Below are 17,432 nucleotides of genomic sequence, written 5' to 3'. Positions count from 1 at the left end.
AATATCATAACGATATTAAAATATAATAAGTAAACAATTATATTTCATTATGAGTTACAATTCATAATAATAATCGACCCAATGTCCATGGTAACGTACCGTGAGAACGCGCGGAAAAATAACCTGGAATAAATATAGATGTGACAAAAAATAATAAATTATATGTATAATAATAAAACAAACACTAATAAATTAAATAATAAAAAAACTATCAGAAAAAAAAAATTTACTGTTCGTAGTCACTTGGTTTTCATAATAACTAGTTATTTTCATCCCGCGCGTTGCGGCGGGACTCAATAACTACAAAAGGTGTGTCAGCAACGGCAAACAGATACCGAATATCAAAACATAAATAAAATGACGTGGTAAGGATAGTCACTCCGTCATAAAAAAACGATTTTAAATAACCTAATATATAATAATAGGGCTCACACGTCCTACACGTTGGAAATTCGGTTGTTTTCAGTTCAGTTATTACGGTGCTAACACGTTAAAATATGGATGAGCTCGGTACCGGTAACGGCAGCGAAAGTACCGATCCGGAAAATCATCGAAATTAGGTACCGGCACCGAAAATGCTCGGTACAATACGGTATGGTATTTGAAGGTAAAAATTCAATAAATACAGGTATGGTGCTAGACCGGTGTCAAACCGAAAGTAACGATTCTGAAAACGCCAAAATGTGGGTACCAAATTGGTACCGAAAATGATTTGGTATAGTAAATTTGGTACCGATACGATATCGGTTCGTTTACAGGATTTGATACGATTTGCTCATCAATATTCTAAATATCCAAGTTAATTTTGCATGCTACAATTCATTTATTACAGAAAAAGACAAAAAAAGAAAGCAGAATAAGTTGTTGTGTATATAAAACCTCATTCAAACGAAATACAATTTACTTACCGTGTGTATGAAAAGTAATCTAAACGGTGCAATTACTTGCATTGTTGCGTTGCTACAGGATTTGATGAGCTCGTTACCAACCGGTATCGAAAATACCATTACCGAAATCCCCAAAAGTGGGTACCGGTACCGAATATACCTAGTATGGTACGGTTCGGTACTGGTCGGTACTGGTACGGCACCGGTATTTGAGGGTAAAAACTGGTGAATACCTGTGCAGAACCGGTACCGAAAATACACCGGTTTGGTAAAATTGAGACCGGTACCTATATCCGATACCATTTACTCATCTCTTAATGATTTTACTATTCATTCCATTCTAATTCTAATTCTAAATAATTCTAATTCTAAATTTTAATTTAATACTAAATCACTGTTCATTCAACTTCTTTTTTATCATATATAGACTAGTGAATTTGACCGCGCCTTGCGGCGGTACGGTACCGCAAGCACAGTATCAATATCTTTTTTGTTTGTTATGTATAGAAATCAACATGTGTTATACATCGATCCAAAATGATAGAAGCGAACACTGGCATCAACACCGACGATGTTCGAACGGTATCGACTGGTTCAGATCGTCACGGTACCGATATTTATATCCCATCGCGGATAGAGTTGTATAAATGAAAAATTATCGAAACCAAAAACTATAAAAGTGAGTATGGTCCTGGTACTAATGATGTTCGGTACGATACGATGTAAGTTTATTGAAACCAAAAACAATAAATACATAATGGTACAGAAACTGATATTGTTCCTTCAGTTTTGGCACGGTTAACTACGGTAGCGGCACAATATCCATTATTATACATGAAACCATAAAAATAGATACAAGTATCGTTACTGATCTTGTTCGGTTTGGTACGATACGGTATGATAGCGATACGGTGTAAGTTTATCGAAAGCTAAAAAACAATAAAACTGCATACCTGCATCGATACAGATGTTGTTCAGTCGTTTCAGCTCAGTCTGGTACGATAGCAGCACAATATCCGTTTTCAATAAAAGTACTATCACAATGTTGAAAAAGTTAAACATAGAAAAAATAATAAATTATCATTCATCGTCCATTTTGGTTCGGTTTAATACGACAAGGACACGGTATCCATTTTCAATAAAACTTATATAGCAATTTTAAAAATATATATATATAAACATAGTTATGAAGTAAGATTTTTTTAAGAAGTTAACGAGTACAATTTATTAGAAAAAATTAGGGCTGGCATAACAGGTCAATCTGATCTGTTAATCCACGAACACGATAAGACACGAACCCGAAAAACGTAAACACGAACACGACACGAAATCTTATCGTGTTAGATTTTCAAAACACGAACACGAACATGTTAATAAATAGGTTACACGAAACAACCTGTTAAGACACAAAAAAATTACCAACGTATCGTAGGACCTGTTTAAGACACGAACACGACCTGTTTAAGACATGAATACGACCAAATTGAGGAAGCTGTGAGCCGAATTGGGAATGGTGGTGTTTGTGGGAGAGATTTAAAAATTCGGGTTTGGATTGTTGAAAAAGAACTGCGTGTATTTGTGTATAATTCATCCCAGGTCCCACAACTGATGACCCAATGTCCACACTCACATTTAATATTTTTTTAGTTTTTTATTACTAACATGTACTTAACGGGTCTTAACAGGTTAACAGGTTTTAACCTGTTTAGACACGAAACATGTTAAAGTCTTATCGTGTCGATCTGTTTTAGACACGAAACCTGTCAAACACGAAACATGATAACTTCGTGTAGGTTCGTGTCGTATTATCGTGTTTGTGTCAGAATTGTGAGCTCTAGAAAAAATTAAACTGAATAATGAATAAAGTTCATAAAAAATAAATACTAAAAACATAGAATAAATAAATAAATGTTAAAAATAGAAAAGGTAAAAGTAGTAAACAAATACTTTAAAAATATATATTCATCAACAGTTTATATTAATATGTATAACAACAACAACAATTGGATGAATGTAATATTAGCCAACTATCTTTGTTAACCCATTTGTTGTACCAAATTTTCAACTCGCGATAGTTCTTTTCAAAACGCCCATCTAAACTCCCCGTAGTGCTTTGGATCAATATATATCAAACAATTTTTTTTTTACTTGCAAATCTAAGATAGATATAGAGTACTAGTTTTAGCACAAGAGTTATCTCACTAATGAAATTATAATTTAAAATCCGAAATTTAAGAATGCTACACAAAACCTTATTGGATGAGATACTATTATCAAAGTTGCATTTTATTGGCATGCTAGTGGGATATTCTTCGTGGTATCGATACTGATCCTTGATACAACAATGGAAAAAGAAAAATAAAAAAAAATAAAGTGGTGATATACCTAAAAAAGATACCGCCACATGTTTATACGAATGAATACCGGTATGGTTATGATAATATCTAATACTAGTATTGAAGTCTATACTGGTTCGGTTCGTCTTAGTACCGATACGTGGAATACTATCACATTTTCAACAAAATTTAAATTGAAATGCTAAAAAAAGTTGCATGAAAACTAAATGGATTTAAAGGTTATAATGTTATATTATATAATTAAGGGGTGAAATTGAAATTAAAGAAACATTACAAGATATAAGCACTATACGTTTTCCATCCTTTTTAATAGTATAACTAGTTTTTAGAATCCATGCATTGCGGCGAGACTGTTAAACAACAAAAAATAGACGTAAAAACGTTGATCCACGCACATGAGTTGCTACGTGTTGATTTGCAAAAGTTAAAACAATGTAAAATGTAGAAAAGAATAACGAACTGAACTCAAGATCCGTGCGTTGTCATAGGGTTGTTAAACAGGTGTGTTGCAGCATATCAACTCGTAAGATCTATATCAAAACGTAAAATATTCTCGTAAAAAAGAATAACTAAGTCAAAACAATAAAAAACCGCGTAAACCAAAAAAAAAATAAAAAAAAAAAACTAAAAATATCTTAACCCAAATAATAATAACAATAATGGTTAATTAAAGTTATAAACTATAGGTATATTTTTTTGAACCGCAACAACAGTGTATATTTATAAAGTATAGGTAACTAAAATTCAACGTACACCACAAGGGTTATATTGTATTTTTATAATAATTGAAAAAGAATATGCGAAGTTACTAAATTCTAAAGTAAGGAAAATGAAAATTAGAAGATACGATATCAATTATGTTGCAATCAAACAAAGCACCTATAATTCTATAGTAACTACTAGCTTACAACCCCGTATATTACACGGGTTTAATGACGAAAAATTGTAAATTATAAACTTGTATATAATCCTTATTAATGAAATGACTTATTTAGATAAAATAGTTAAACAAAAGAACAGTTATATTTTCGCTATTCAAAATAATTTTCTAAGTTTTCACTTCTCTTTTAAGATATTACAATCCATTTTATTTTATGTCTTAAAAAGAAGTAACACTAAAAAATTAAAAAAATAATAATAATCATAAAATTGTAAGTATTTTTAAAAATAATTATAAGTTATTAGGTTATGGTAAATGAATTGTAATTAAATTCTACTATGTATATTAATGATATAAAAAATTCTTTGATATAAAGACTATTAATATCAATATGAATATCATCATTGTATAGAAAATATTACATTTAAAAAATCATACTAAAAATAAAGTACACGTTTAAAAAAATAGGACTAAAGTTTTTTAAACTATAAATTTGAGCGTCTACAATAACATTTTAATTTGTAGTCGACATTTAAATATTCAAATTAAAATTTTTATAATATTATATAATGTCTTTATTTAGCATGATGATAATGTTTTTAGTTACGTAATATGATTGAAACTAAGTTTAATATTTAAAACTCAATGTTATTAGGAAGTTGGACCATTTTTTAAGATGAAAACATATTGATATTAACATAAATTTAAAATTGGAATAAAATATTGAACACGTGTATTACACGGTTTAAGTAAATATAATGTTATATACTTAATAACAAAAAAAATATATGTCTTTTAAAAACCATTTAGTGTTCGCTTTAAAGATAATTTGGTACTTTATTTAGTTAACCCGCTTGTAATTTTAGTCTTCTAAGTTATATACTATAAGTACTTGTACATGTGATTTGATACTTTATTAACATCTTTCTAAGGCAGGTATAGTTTCAAATTAACATCTTTCTAAGTCTTACAAGTTGTGAGAACTTAGAGAACTCAGTCTTACAAAAAGTTTTTTGAATTTTTTTACAGGGGGTGTGAATGAGCGGTTAGAGACTCAGGGCGTTAAACCTTTTGATTTTAGATTCAAGTGGTTAAAAACACTAAAACATAGGGACTCAAAAAGTAATTTACTATTAATTAAATTTGAAATTATACGTTTGATCTCTAACTATATTAAATAATATTATACTTATTATATTATTTGATACATTTATATTCGTTATAGATAATTATTAATTAAATTTGAATTTATACGTTTATCTCTAACTATATTAATTAATATTATATTATATTTTGTGTATAAAAATTAATATGTAATATTATTATTAAAAGGGAGGAGACACCAGAGAGTGACACGTGTACAAAAAGATTTTTGTTTATTAGTATAGGAAGATACGAGCCACGAGGGGAACCCATTTCCCCAATTTTATTTATTATTTTAAATAAAAAATAAAAAAAATATTTGTAGAAGTTGGTTATTTTATAAACGTTCAACAGGACGAATTGTCTCTTTGTTAAAAGATAAAGGACAAGATTGTAAATCACCCTAAAGATAAAGACAAACTAGAGAAAATTTCATTTTTTGTCCTTTATGTTTGCACTGAATTTTGAAACGTGCCCTTAAAAAGTTTTAGTTTCAATTTATGTCCAAAAAACACTTGTTTTATATCACTTTATGTCCTTTACACCAAACTGAGTTAATTTACCCAGATAGGTTTATTTAATGCAAGGGTATAATTGGTATTTCACCTTACTTATTTTGTTTCAACATTTTTTGCCATAAATATCAAAATCAAGAACACACTCTCTCTTCATCAATCATCAGATAACTCTCCTGTTTCTCTCTCTTAAAAAAACCCTAGATCTAAAATAAAGATTCAACGCCACTGTAAGTCGGCCTAGATTGATATTCGACCCTCCAAAATGAAGATCCAAGAAGCCAAAAACTAATTAACAAAGTAAACGACACATAACAACATTGGTGATTCAGAGTTCAGACTAGCGGCCTGACCTTGAGAGCTCTCCTTTGTATCTAGCACCGTTACGCACCAATGTGTAATGCTCGGTAACTTGCAGGTTGCCCCAGTGAGAAATTTCAATTTCTCTAACAAGTTCCTCATCCACAGCAAATGGATTGTTATTCTCAAAATGAACAACGATAGGAGTATATGAAAATGCAGGTTGCCATTTTAGTCTTTAGTTTTTGTTCAAATTGTCATTTTTAATCCAAATAGTTTTTTTTTCTCCTTTGGGTCCCTGACTTTTCATTTTTCTTGGAGTTAATTGCATAGTTAGTTCCCGTGGTTTGCACAAAGTAACATACTTAGGTACTAATAGTTTAAAATCACATTCTAGAGTATTAACTTTTCATTTTGTAACGTTTGGAGGTATTAACGTTATTTGTAGATTTAAAATCACATTCTATTAGTACTTAAGTATGTTATTTTGTGCAAACCATATAGACTAACTATGTTAATACCCTAGAAGTTAATACCTTCAAACGTTACAAAATAAAAAGTTAATACCTTAGAAGGTGATTTTAAACTATTAGTAACTAAGTATGTTATTTTGTACAAACCATAGGGACTAACTATGTAATTAACTCTTTTTCTTGTCATTTTGATCTCATTACCTAACTTAGTCTAAAAACCAGGTTATAATCAGATGTATTTTTGGCATTAAATTATTATGAGGTTTATAAATTATGTTGTAAACTACCCCTTGTTATCACTACACAACAGTTATACCAAAAATACCCCTGGTTATAACTAAATTTTTAGACTGAGTTAGGCAATGTGATCAAAATGGTAAGAAAATAGAAAATTCAGGGACCCAGAGAAGAAAAAAAAAACTTTTTGGGCTAAAATGACAATTTGGACCAAATCTCAGGGAGTAAAATGACAATTTACTCCATAAACAAACAAAGATGTTGGGTAGGTAGAATTAGAAAGGCTTGATTGAGTCTTGGTTGACTTGACTATTAAGTGGTGGTAGGTAGTTTCTTCTGCAGCGACGATCATCATCGGAGGTGAGTTCGTATGAATTCATTTAAATCAAAGGATTTAAGTAGTAGTTCCGATTCTTTTTTTTTAGATTTGTTAATTGTTAATGTATCGTTTATCAAAAATCCAGTTACTTAAATGCTTTTCTTAGTTAAAAGGGAGGAGTAATTTTGTCTTTGTGTTCAGATCAACCTCCACCGTTTCATCCTCAAGCTATGCACCGAGGCGAACCTTCGGCACTGGATGATAATATTAATAATAACGACAACAACAATGATGATGTTGACCACCAATCAGGAGGGGGGATAGTGGTGAGAGAGCATATGTTGATGTTTGACAAAGTGTTGACTCCAAGTGACGTAGGCAAGCTCAATCGATTGGTGATTCCTATACAGCACGCAGAGAGGTATTTCCCCATGATTTATTCAAGCAACGACAAGGGTTTTCTTCTTAACTTTGAAGATAGGAATGGAAAACCATGGAGGTTTAGGTATTCTTTTTGGAACAGCAGCCAAATCTATGTGATTACTAAAGGTTGGGGCACTTTTGTTAAAGAGAAGAAGCTACATGCTGGAGATATTGTTTCTTTCCACAGAGGTGTCGGTGGTTCTGCTACCGGTCGGGTGTTTATCAACTGGAGGCACCAAAATTTGAGTGGTAACGGTTCTATTTTTATTTATTTATTTATTTATTTATTTATTTATTTATTTATTTATTTACCGTGGCCATTGGTATAGCCTAGGGCCAAAAACTTCATCGGCCTCGAAAATTGTTAAAAATAATATATATTTACATGGTAATGTTCAGTTGAGAACAGTGACGGAATCAGAACTTTTTTGTGAGGGATCATCATAAGACTCTCTTTTCTACCGACTACAACTAGAAAGTCTAAAACATGTTTTTTCCTAGAAAAATCTCAGATTGTACATATAAATATCTTACAAATTTGTATGTCCGGGGGGTCAGCAGACCCTCTTGACCCCCCTCTGGTTCCGCCCATGGTTGAGAACCATCTTTATTGTGAGAACCATGCGAATCAACGTGACCACACCAAAAAAAAGCCTAATCCCCTCCCCTCACCCTCACCTCCCACCCAAGTTAAAATGCTAAAAACTAAAACCCAAAAATCTAAAAAACACACAAATATTTTTTATGTAAAAATCGCTGCTTTTAGTAGCAAAAAAAAAATCCTTAAAATTTTGTTTAATAACGAAATATAGGGATTTTAATTTAAAAAAATATTAAAAAAGAATTGTGTGTTTTTTTAGCTACTTTAGGTATTTTTGGTTCTTGCGGTTCTCGCAATAAAGGGTGATTCCTAACAGATCCTTCTCCTATATATATATATATATATATATACACTAGGTTATAACCCCGTGTATTACACGGGGTTGAGTAAATAAATTTTATATACTTAATAATAAAACAACATATCTTTAAAACCTCATTTATTGTACGGGTTGAATAAATATAATTTTATATATTAAATAATAAAAAGTTATATCTATAAGAACCATATTGTACGGGTTGAATAAATGTAATTTTATATACCAAATAAAAAGTTATATCATCAAAACCACATGTATTACACGGGTTGAATAAATGTAATATTGTTTACCAAATAATACAATAATACGTCTTTAAAAAACCTCAGTTATTACACGGGTTGAATAAATGTAATTTTATATACCAAACAATAAAAAAATTTCATTTTTAAAAATTTGCGTATTACATGGTTTGAATAAATGTAATTTTCTGTACTAAATAATAAAAGATATATCCTCAAAAACCCCGTGTATTGTACGGATTGAATAAATCTAATTTTATATATCAAATAATAAAAAAATTCTATCTTAAAAACCTCATGTATTACACGGGTTGAATAAACATAATTTTGTATAGTAAATAATAAAAAAAGTATATCTTTAAAAAACCATGTGTATTACACGGGTTTAACAAATCTAATTTTATATACCAACAATAAAAAAGTCATATCTTTCAATATACTAATGGATAATACTCGATACGCGATGGATATGGTGATTGTGAAGATGGTTCTTGAAAAGAAGATATGTTATTCAAAAAGCAAATTAGCATCTATTTGAGTGATAAAATGTTGGTACCAATTCCGACAAATTGATTTATAAATTATGTAATAAAATTGATATAATAATTTTTTAGTAATGAAAATAAAAATATTTCATATATGAATACAAAGTTTGGTTTTCGTGATAAATAATTTGTTCTATCCCCATTCATTTAATTTTAGAGGCCAAAAGGGTTAGAAAAAAAATGTAATTTTGTAACCTTGTATATTACACGGGTTGGATAAATGTAATTTTATAAACTAAATAATAAAAAAAAAATATATCTTTATAAACCCCGTGTATTATATGGGTTGAATAAATCTAATTATATATACTAAATCATCATCATCATACTTAGTAAATCCCACAAATAGCAAAGCTAAGGTAGGGTCTGAGGAAAGTAAGATGTAGAGGCTGCTTTCAGTAAGACTCCCGACTCGATAGTAGTTTTGCATCAATCTTTGGACATAAGACACATAACACTTAGCAATCGGGACAAATACCGTTTAGTGCATGTTCCCTTTTGTCTTTCTGCTATCAACGCCACCACATGATGATGCATGATTAACCGTCCGCCGCTTTTAACATTATTTTCGCAAATTTAGTGAAATAACGTTAAAATTAATGCAATTTCACTTTTGCCGTTCGAGCGTCCACACAGATATACATTATTAGAAGTTAGATTAGATTATATATGAAACTAAGTGTATAACAAAAGGTTTTATAAATTTCACGTAGAATTAATTGGAATCCTTTATTAAAAGTTGGTTAGATTATATATGGGCTTATACGTGTGAGTAATTGTGATTATTGAACGGTTGAATTTTGAGGGTTTTGAAATGTGAATTTGATTATGACAGATGATATTTCAGTTTTAAACTTCTAGAATGATTGAATTAAATAAAAGGATTATGATTACCTAGAAACAAAAATAACTGAGGTTTTTTTTTTTTTGATCATTTTAAGCATGAGCAAATAGAACGATAGCATCTTAATAAAGAAATAACTAATTACAAATGTGAAACCCAATAATTTTACTTCTGTCCCATTTGAACAGAAAAGATAAGTACAAACTAAATTTAAAAAAAATGCAATATAAAAATAAGAGATAGAATAATCGATATTTTTTTTCATAAAATATGAGATAAGGGTAAACTAAATAAAAAAGTGTCAATTTGGTAAATAATGATATTAAGTATGAAAATGTAGGAAATTACAAATGTAGACATCTTCAATGAATGACACGTGTCCAAAATCAGGTTTCTTTTATTATAGAGTCTAGAAGATTATTATATCAAACTAATATTGTTAATATATGATCTTTATCTTTTTATCTTTATTATTATTATTATTATTATTTAATGTTATGTATTTGTTTAATTATATTGTTAATGTAAGCCGTAGATTTTTTTTTTGTATTGTTTACTTTTCATTATTATTGTTGTGTTATTATTATTAAGATTTTATCGTTTATATAGTAAATGAAAATATTTTATATAAATGTTTATCTTTATCTAAATTTTTGTTTAAAATTATCTATAGAAAAAAAATATTTATTCTTATCTAATTTTTAGTTTAAAATTATTATTGTTATTTAATATGAGAGATAAATAAGAAAATAAGGTGAGAAAGCATGAGGAAGTGACACGTGTCCAAAAAAGATTTTATTTATTAGTATAGGAAGATATATATATATATATATATACATATACATATATATATACATATATATATATAAAGGGGAAGGATGTATAGAAAACCCACTTTAATTTAGAAACCCCGGAAACTCAAAGCTCCCGATGTTTTTTTTTTCTTGAAAAAATTTACACATGTTATATACATGTTTTTAAGGGTTTTGGGCAAAAATAATCAAAAAAGCGCCGAGTAGATATTTAAAAAAAAAATAAACAAGTTTTGGTGTAACACATGTTACATTCATCTGACATATTTGTAACATGTGTTACACCAAAACTTGTTTATTTTTTAAAAAAATATCTACTCGGCGCTTTTTTGATTTTTTTTGCCCAAAACCCTTAAAAACATGTATATAACATGTGTAAATTTTTTAAAGAAAAAAAAATCGGGAGCTTTGAGTTTCCCAGGTTTTCTAAATTAAAGTGGGTTTTCTATAGATACTTACATTATAAATATATATATATATATATATATATATATATATATATATATATGAGTAGTTTGAATATTTGATAGGCTAAGGCTATGCGGTATGGTAGAGGGTCATCCCTTGGAGGATGATACGCCATGTAGGCGCCACATCATAGTCCTTGGAGAATGCCCCTCCAAGGTAGAAACACTGGAAATGAAGGATGAGCCTACCCCACCATCTTAATTTATTTATTTTTTTTAAATTTATCTACTTTTTAACATTTATTAAATAAGATGTAAAAATAAAATCATAGATATTAAAAACCTAACATTACATAATATTATAAACCAAATATTACATAAAACTAAAATTAATATATAAACTAAAATTACATAATATTATAAACCAAATCTTTTCTCGCACCCTCTTGAAACTTTGCAAATTTCTTTCTTTTATCGTATGTCGGGTGCGGAATAGTTTTACGATTGTAGAGTACGTTGGGTATATTCCATCCGCAAGGTAGTAACCCCGCCTGTATTCCACACCTGAAACCGTAAAACTGGTGTCTGGACCTGTTCCTGCCACTATATCGTCATATATTTGTGACTGGTAGATGATGTTAAGGTCACTAAGTGAACCAGGTAGACCAAAAAAAAGCATGCCAGATCCAGAGATCCTGTGACGCAACAGCCTCTCGAACTATAGTTGGATGAACATGATCTCCCTGAGTATACTGACCTTGTCAGGCAGTAGGGCAGTTCTGCCACAGCCAGTGCATGCAATCAATGCTCCCGAGCATTATTGGAAAACCATGTCTTTGTTCGTGTACTTGATATAATTTTTGAACGTCGTTTGCGTTTGGTTTCGACAGGTATTTCTTGCTATATAATTTAACGACCCATTCGCAAAACCTGTGCAAACATTCACGTGCGGTTCTTTCGGACATGCTTAAATACTCGTCCAACGAGTCGGTGCATACCCATATGCCAGTTGGCGAATGGCCGACGTACATTTTTGTAAAGTAGTGAATCCCCCTTGGCCCCTAGCGTCGTATCGCAGTGTGAAAAACAGATCAGACTGGGCCAAGTCGTTTGTGATACGTAAAAAAAGTTGACGACTCATTCGGAACCGACGTCGAAACATCTCGTCCGTGTACATGGGTATGTTGGTAAAATAATCGGCCACTAAATTATCATGGCCGGCTATATGTTAAAAACGGAAAATAAATTAGATTCATTATTAAATTTAAATAAACATACTCTAAAAAATTAAAATACCTTCTCGGTCTCGGTTTAAGGCGGCTCTCCTGGTTTGCCGTTGTGACGACGTTTCAGACTCTTCGTCCTCCTCCATGAACATCTGAGCTGCATACATAACGACGTTTGCAAAAACTGCTTCGTTCTCACCCGAAGATGACGATTACCACGTTGAAGGAGAAGATGAATACATGCCTATTTTTTATAAAAGTATGCAAGTTGAGAGAGAGATGGGGTTGAAATGGGTAAAAAATGGGGTGTTGGGGTTGTATTTATTGAATTTGGGTTTTTTTTTTTAATTAATAGCCGTCAGATTCATTTTATTTTATTTTTTCTTTTGCAACGGTTCCGTTGACAATCAGTCATATCAATTAACTTTGGTTGGTGTTCATGACAGTAAGAGGAATTTCAATGCCAATTTCCGAAGCTTCAAATTACCAGCAAAGAACCATATCAACTAACTTTGTTCATCGCTTAGAGAAATCAATTAAACTCTTTAAGACAGAATCTGAGTTTAATAAACCAGACTCAGATGAAGAAGAAGAAACGGATTCCGTGAAAACGACGAAAGAATCTTTAGATGGTCTCATGAGTTACCTCAGAGAGATGATGGTAGGGTATGAAAATGAGGTAGTGCTGGCTTTATTGAATGAATTGGAAGACTTAGTGGCTAGTTATGTTTGGCCTGAGGATAAGGTGATAATCATCTGTGAACAACTCTGTAACATCAGATATAATTCAAATGTAGAGGAAGAAAAAGCTCTGGTGGGTTTTGATGATGAAATAGAAACACTACTTGATCAACTTACTGCAACTTCAACAAAGCAGTTCCAGATTATCTCAATTACAGGACTGGCTGGGCTTGGAAAGACCACTTTGGCTAGAACATTATACAACCATGACTTAGTTAAGTATATGTTCGACTTTCGAGCGTGGACTTGTGTTTCTCAAGTATACCAACAGAAGGATTTGTTACTTGGCATATTAAGCTCTTTTATGGATGATCTTACAGATGACTTTTACGAAATGAGCGAGCACCAGTTGGGGGAAAAATTATACCGAAAGTTAAAGGGTCGTAAATATTTGGTGGTCTTGGATGATATATGGGATTGTAGGGTCTGGAACGATATTCAAATGTATCTTCCAGATGACAAAACCGGAAGCCGTGTTCTATTTACTAGCCGTGACATAGACGTGAGTTTACAAATAAAGTCAGCAAGACCTGCTCATGTTTTGCGCCTTCGTACTAAAGTAGAAAGCTGGGCCATATTTGAGAAGAAGGTGTTTAGAATGGGAATATGCCCTGGTGGATTGGAGATATATGGAAGGATGATAATTGGAAAATGTGAAGGTTTTACTCTTGCAATTGTTATAGCTGCTGGTCTAGTGAAAAATAATCTTTCTGTCACCTGGTGGGAGCAAATTGCTAATAGTCTGCATTCATATATGGTTAGTGATCCAAGACAATACATAGAATCACTGACTTTAAGCTACGACCATTTGCCTCATCACTTAAGACCGTGTTTTCTCTTTTTGGGAGCATTTCATGAGGAAGTCCCCGTGACAAAGCTGATTTGGCTATGGATTGCTCAAGGACTCATAGATGACACCGGAAGCAGAACGCTGGAGGACATTGCAGTGGATTTCTTGCTGGATTTAATTAGGAGAAGCTTGCTGATGGCGTCCAGAAAAAAGTCTGACGGCCAAGTTAAAACTTGCCGCATCCATGACTTATTGCATGATTTTTGCTTGAGAAAAGCTGAGGAAGAAAATTTTCTGCTAAACAATTATAGGTATGAGTATGACTATGTTTCTGCATTAACATGCACTACTACAAAATAGAGCATAAGACGGTGTTCAATATTTGGTTTAGACGGTGTTATTAAAATAACACCGTCTTAAAATCAATTCCTCACATGACCTTTGTGCAAATCCAATTAAAATATTCAAAAAAATTCCATAAAACACCGTCTTATGCTTCAACACCGTCTTATGGTTACATACGCACCCTTTAGACGGTGTTCACTTTGAACACCGTCTTATATGCTCATGCTTTAGACGGTGTTATTTTAATAACCCCGTCTTAAAATCAAATCCTCACATGACCGTTACACCAACCCAATTAAAATAATCAACAAAATTCCATACAACACCGTCTTATGCTTAAACCCCGTCTTATGTGTACATAGCACCCTTTAGACGGTGTTACCTTTGAACACCGTCTTATATACTATCAAATTCAAAACGCAACTCTTCAACAACCCACCAAATCTTCATCTTTCTTCCAACTTTCTCACCTTCTTCATTCTCTCATCTTCTTCATCCAACTTTCTCATCTTCTTCACTTAATTTCATCATTAAGAAGCTTTTAAAGCTTTAAGGTTAGTTTCTTTTTTCTTTACATATGTTACTTAATGTTTTTTAGTTTTATAAATAGTTTTAAATGTGTTTAGTTATATGTTGTTTTTATTAGAAATTGAAGTTGTCTTTTATTTTAGATGTGGCACGACACGAGAGAGGCAACGGATAATGAGATAGATGTTTTGTTGATGACGTTGATGCCGAAGTTTTTTAGGGAGTTAGGTATTTCGTTAGATTAGCGTATGTAGTTTACTTATGCAATTTAACGTAGCTTGTTATGTATTCACAAATGATTGCAATTTGACGGTTTATTTCCGAATTGGATGTCTACGGGTTTATTTTTGATTTGAATATGTATTATTTTGGTTTGATTTGAAAATGTGCCGTTGGTGTATGTATATAGCTTGATGTATTTCCTGGAAAACCTTGTATATGTTTTTTTTTTCCAGCAAGCAAATATATTTCTAGCAAATGTATTTCTGGAAAATGTTCACTAAACACCGTCTAATAAGACTTGAGGTATAAGCCGGTGTTCAAACTCTGAACACCGTCTAATAAGACTTGAGGTATAAGCCGGTGTTCAAACTCTGAACACCGTCTAATAAGACTTGAGGTATAAGCCGGTGTTCAAACTCTGAACACCGTCTAATAAGACTTGATGTATAAGCCGGTGTTCAGACTCTGAACACCGTCTAATAAGACTTGAGGTATAAGCCGGTGTGCAAACTCTGAACACCGTCTAATAAGTCATGAATTTTAAGCCAGTGTTCAAACTGAACACCGTCTAAAAAGATATGACTTTAAACCAGTGTGGTTTAAGACGGTGTTGAAAACACCGTCTTAAAACCCATTTCACCCCGTCTTATGCTCTATTTTGTAGTAGTGATGCTACATTAAGAATTACTAACCAAAATATGCAGGTATGGCATCATCTCATCAATGCTTTGCTTTCCGTTGGAGCTAGAAAAGTCTCTACAAGAGGGTGGATCAATTCAAATCGACACATACAAATTTCTTAAGATTTTGGATCTAGAGTCCATTCTTATCTCCTTATTCCCTTTAGCTGTGGTTCACATGGTTAATCTGAGATACCTGGCCATTAAAGCACATGATGGAAGCCTCCATGCATCAATATCAAACCTCATGAATCTACAAATGCTCATCATATCCTCAAGGAAGAATATCGTTTTACCAAAAACAATATGGAGCATGCTAAATCTAAGGCACCTATATATGAAATCAGGGATAAACCTTATGGAGGAGCCTAGTTTTCTACAAGTTACAGAGAAAGATGGACCAAGTGCATTGGCTAGCTTACAAACCTTATCCCAAGTAAGTCCTAGATCTTGCCACAATGTATTTTCAAGGACTCCAAATCTTAGGAAGCTTGGGTTTTGTGGATCCTTAATATCAATGTTAGGTGATCTGGAATTTCCTGATTTAGGCTCTCTATATCACCTTCAAAAATTGAAGTTACATAATACATTTTGTTACCCTGAACCAACGAGATCATGCAATCCTTATAATTTTCCTGAAAAGATTCAGAGACTGACTTTGTTAAATACTTGTATGGATTGGGGAGAAATGTGGACCTTTGCATGGATGCCTAACCTTGAGGTTTTAAAATTAAAACTTAATTCATGCATTGGAGGAAAATGGGAGACAGGGGATGCAGAGTTTCGGAAACTCAAGGTCTTGAAATTGCATGATCTGGACATAAAGCAATGGGTTTGTTTCAGGGATAATTTTCCTAGGTTGCAACGTTTGGTGGTTCATCGTTGCTTAAAACTTGACAGCGTCCCGGCGGCTCTTGGGAAGATTTTAACTTTGGAGGTGATTGAGGTGAATGGATGCAGCCTCTCTGCATATAGATCTGCAGTGGAAATTCAGAAAGAGCAAGAGTCTGAAGGTAACAGTTTCTTGAAAGTCCACGGAAAAGAAAATTTCTAAGACACTTATGTTTAAGAGTAGTGATTGAAATCTTTCATGTGAAAGTTTTGTGGGTCTAAGCTTTGAGCTAACAGAAGTGTGTGTTTTCTTCATCTGTCTGATTGCTTTCTGTTCAAAATAAAAGCAGCTTGAAAACTTTATCTAAATATAAAACATTGCTTTTGAACTACATTTGATTAATATGTATGTTTGTTTTTCCTCAAAATGGGCATACTGATAAACAATTCAAGAACCCAAATCAATATGTTGTAGGAAACAACCTATACGGCTTTACCCATAGGCCAAGGCTTGTTGCTCAAGCCCAGATTTGGGCATGTGCTGGTTGAGCAATCAGACCTCCATTTTTTTAGCTCCCACAATTATCTAAGTTCTTCCTATATGTATCTATTACCTTGAGTTTCAATGTTTTAAGGTTCTTGCTTGAGACTAAAGGCATGTACCAAACTTGTTAACGCTTCTAGAACGCTTATACATGGCCTTTGTCGGCATGGTGCTCAAGAGATCACATTAGGAGGCTTTGGTTTATATTTGTGTCTCCATGAAGT

General features: G+C 32.1%; 1 protein-coding gene across 1 annotated transcript; it reads left to right on the top strand.

The window, feature by feature from the left end:
* The first annotated feature begins 7,056 nt into the window (after nucleotides 1–7,056).
* On the top strand, nucleotides 7,057–17,071 carry LOC110904368 (putative late blight resistance protein homolog R1B-16). The gene is made up of 4 exons (XM_022150221.2): nucleotides 7,057–7,152; nucleotides 7,313–7,783; nucleotides 12,974–14,369; nucleotides 15,858–17,071. Exons 2-4 carry the CDS (start codon nucleotides 7,342–7,344, stop codon nucleotides 16,885–16,887), a joined length of 2,868 nt encoding a protein of 955 aa, XP_022005913.1. The 5' UTR covers nucleotides 7,057–7,152; nucleotides 7,313–7,341; the 3' UTR covers nucleotides 16,888–17,071.
* The last annotated feature ends 361 nt before the right edge of the window (nucleotides 17,072–17,432 follow it).

Source organism: Helianthus annuus, chromosome 12 (assembly GCF_002127325.2).
Source record: "Helianthus annuus cultivar XRQ/B chromosome 12, HanXRQr2.0-SUNRISE, whole genome shotgun sequence".
In the NCBI taxonomy this organism is placed as follows: Eukaryota; Viridiplantae; Streptophyta; class Magnoliopsida; order Asterales; family Asteraceae; genus Helianthus; species Helianthus annuus.
This window is presented reverse-complemented; position numbering and strand designations above follow the sequence as displayed.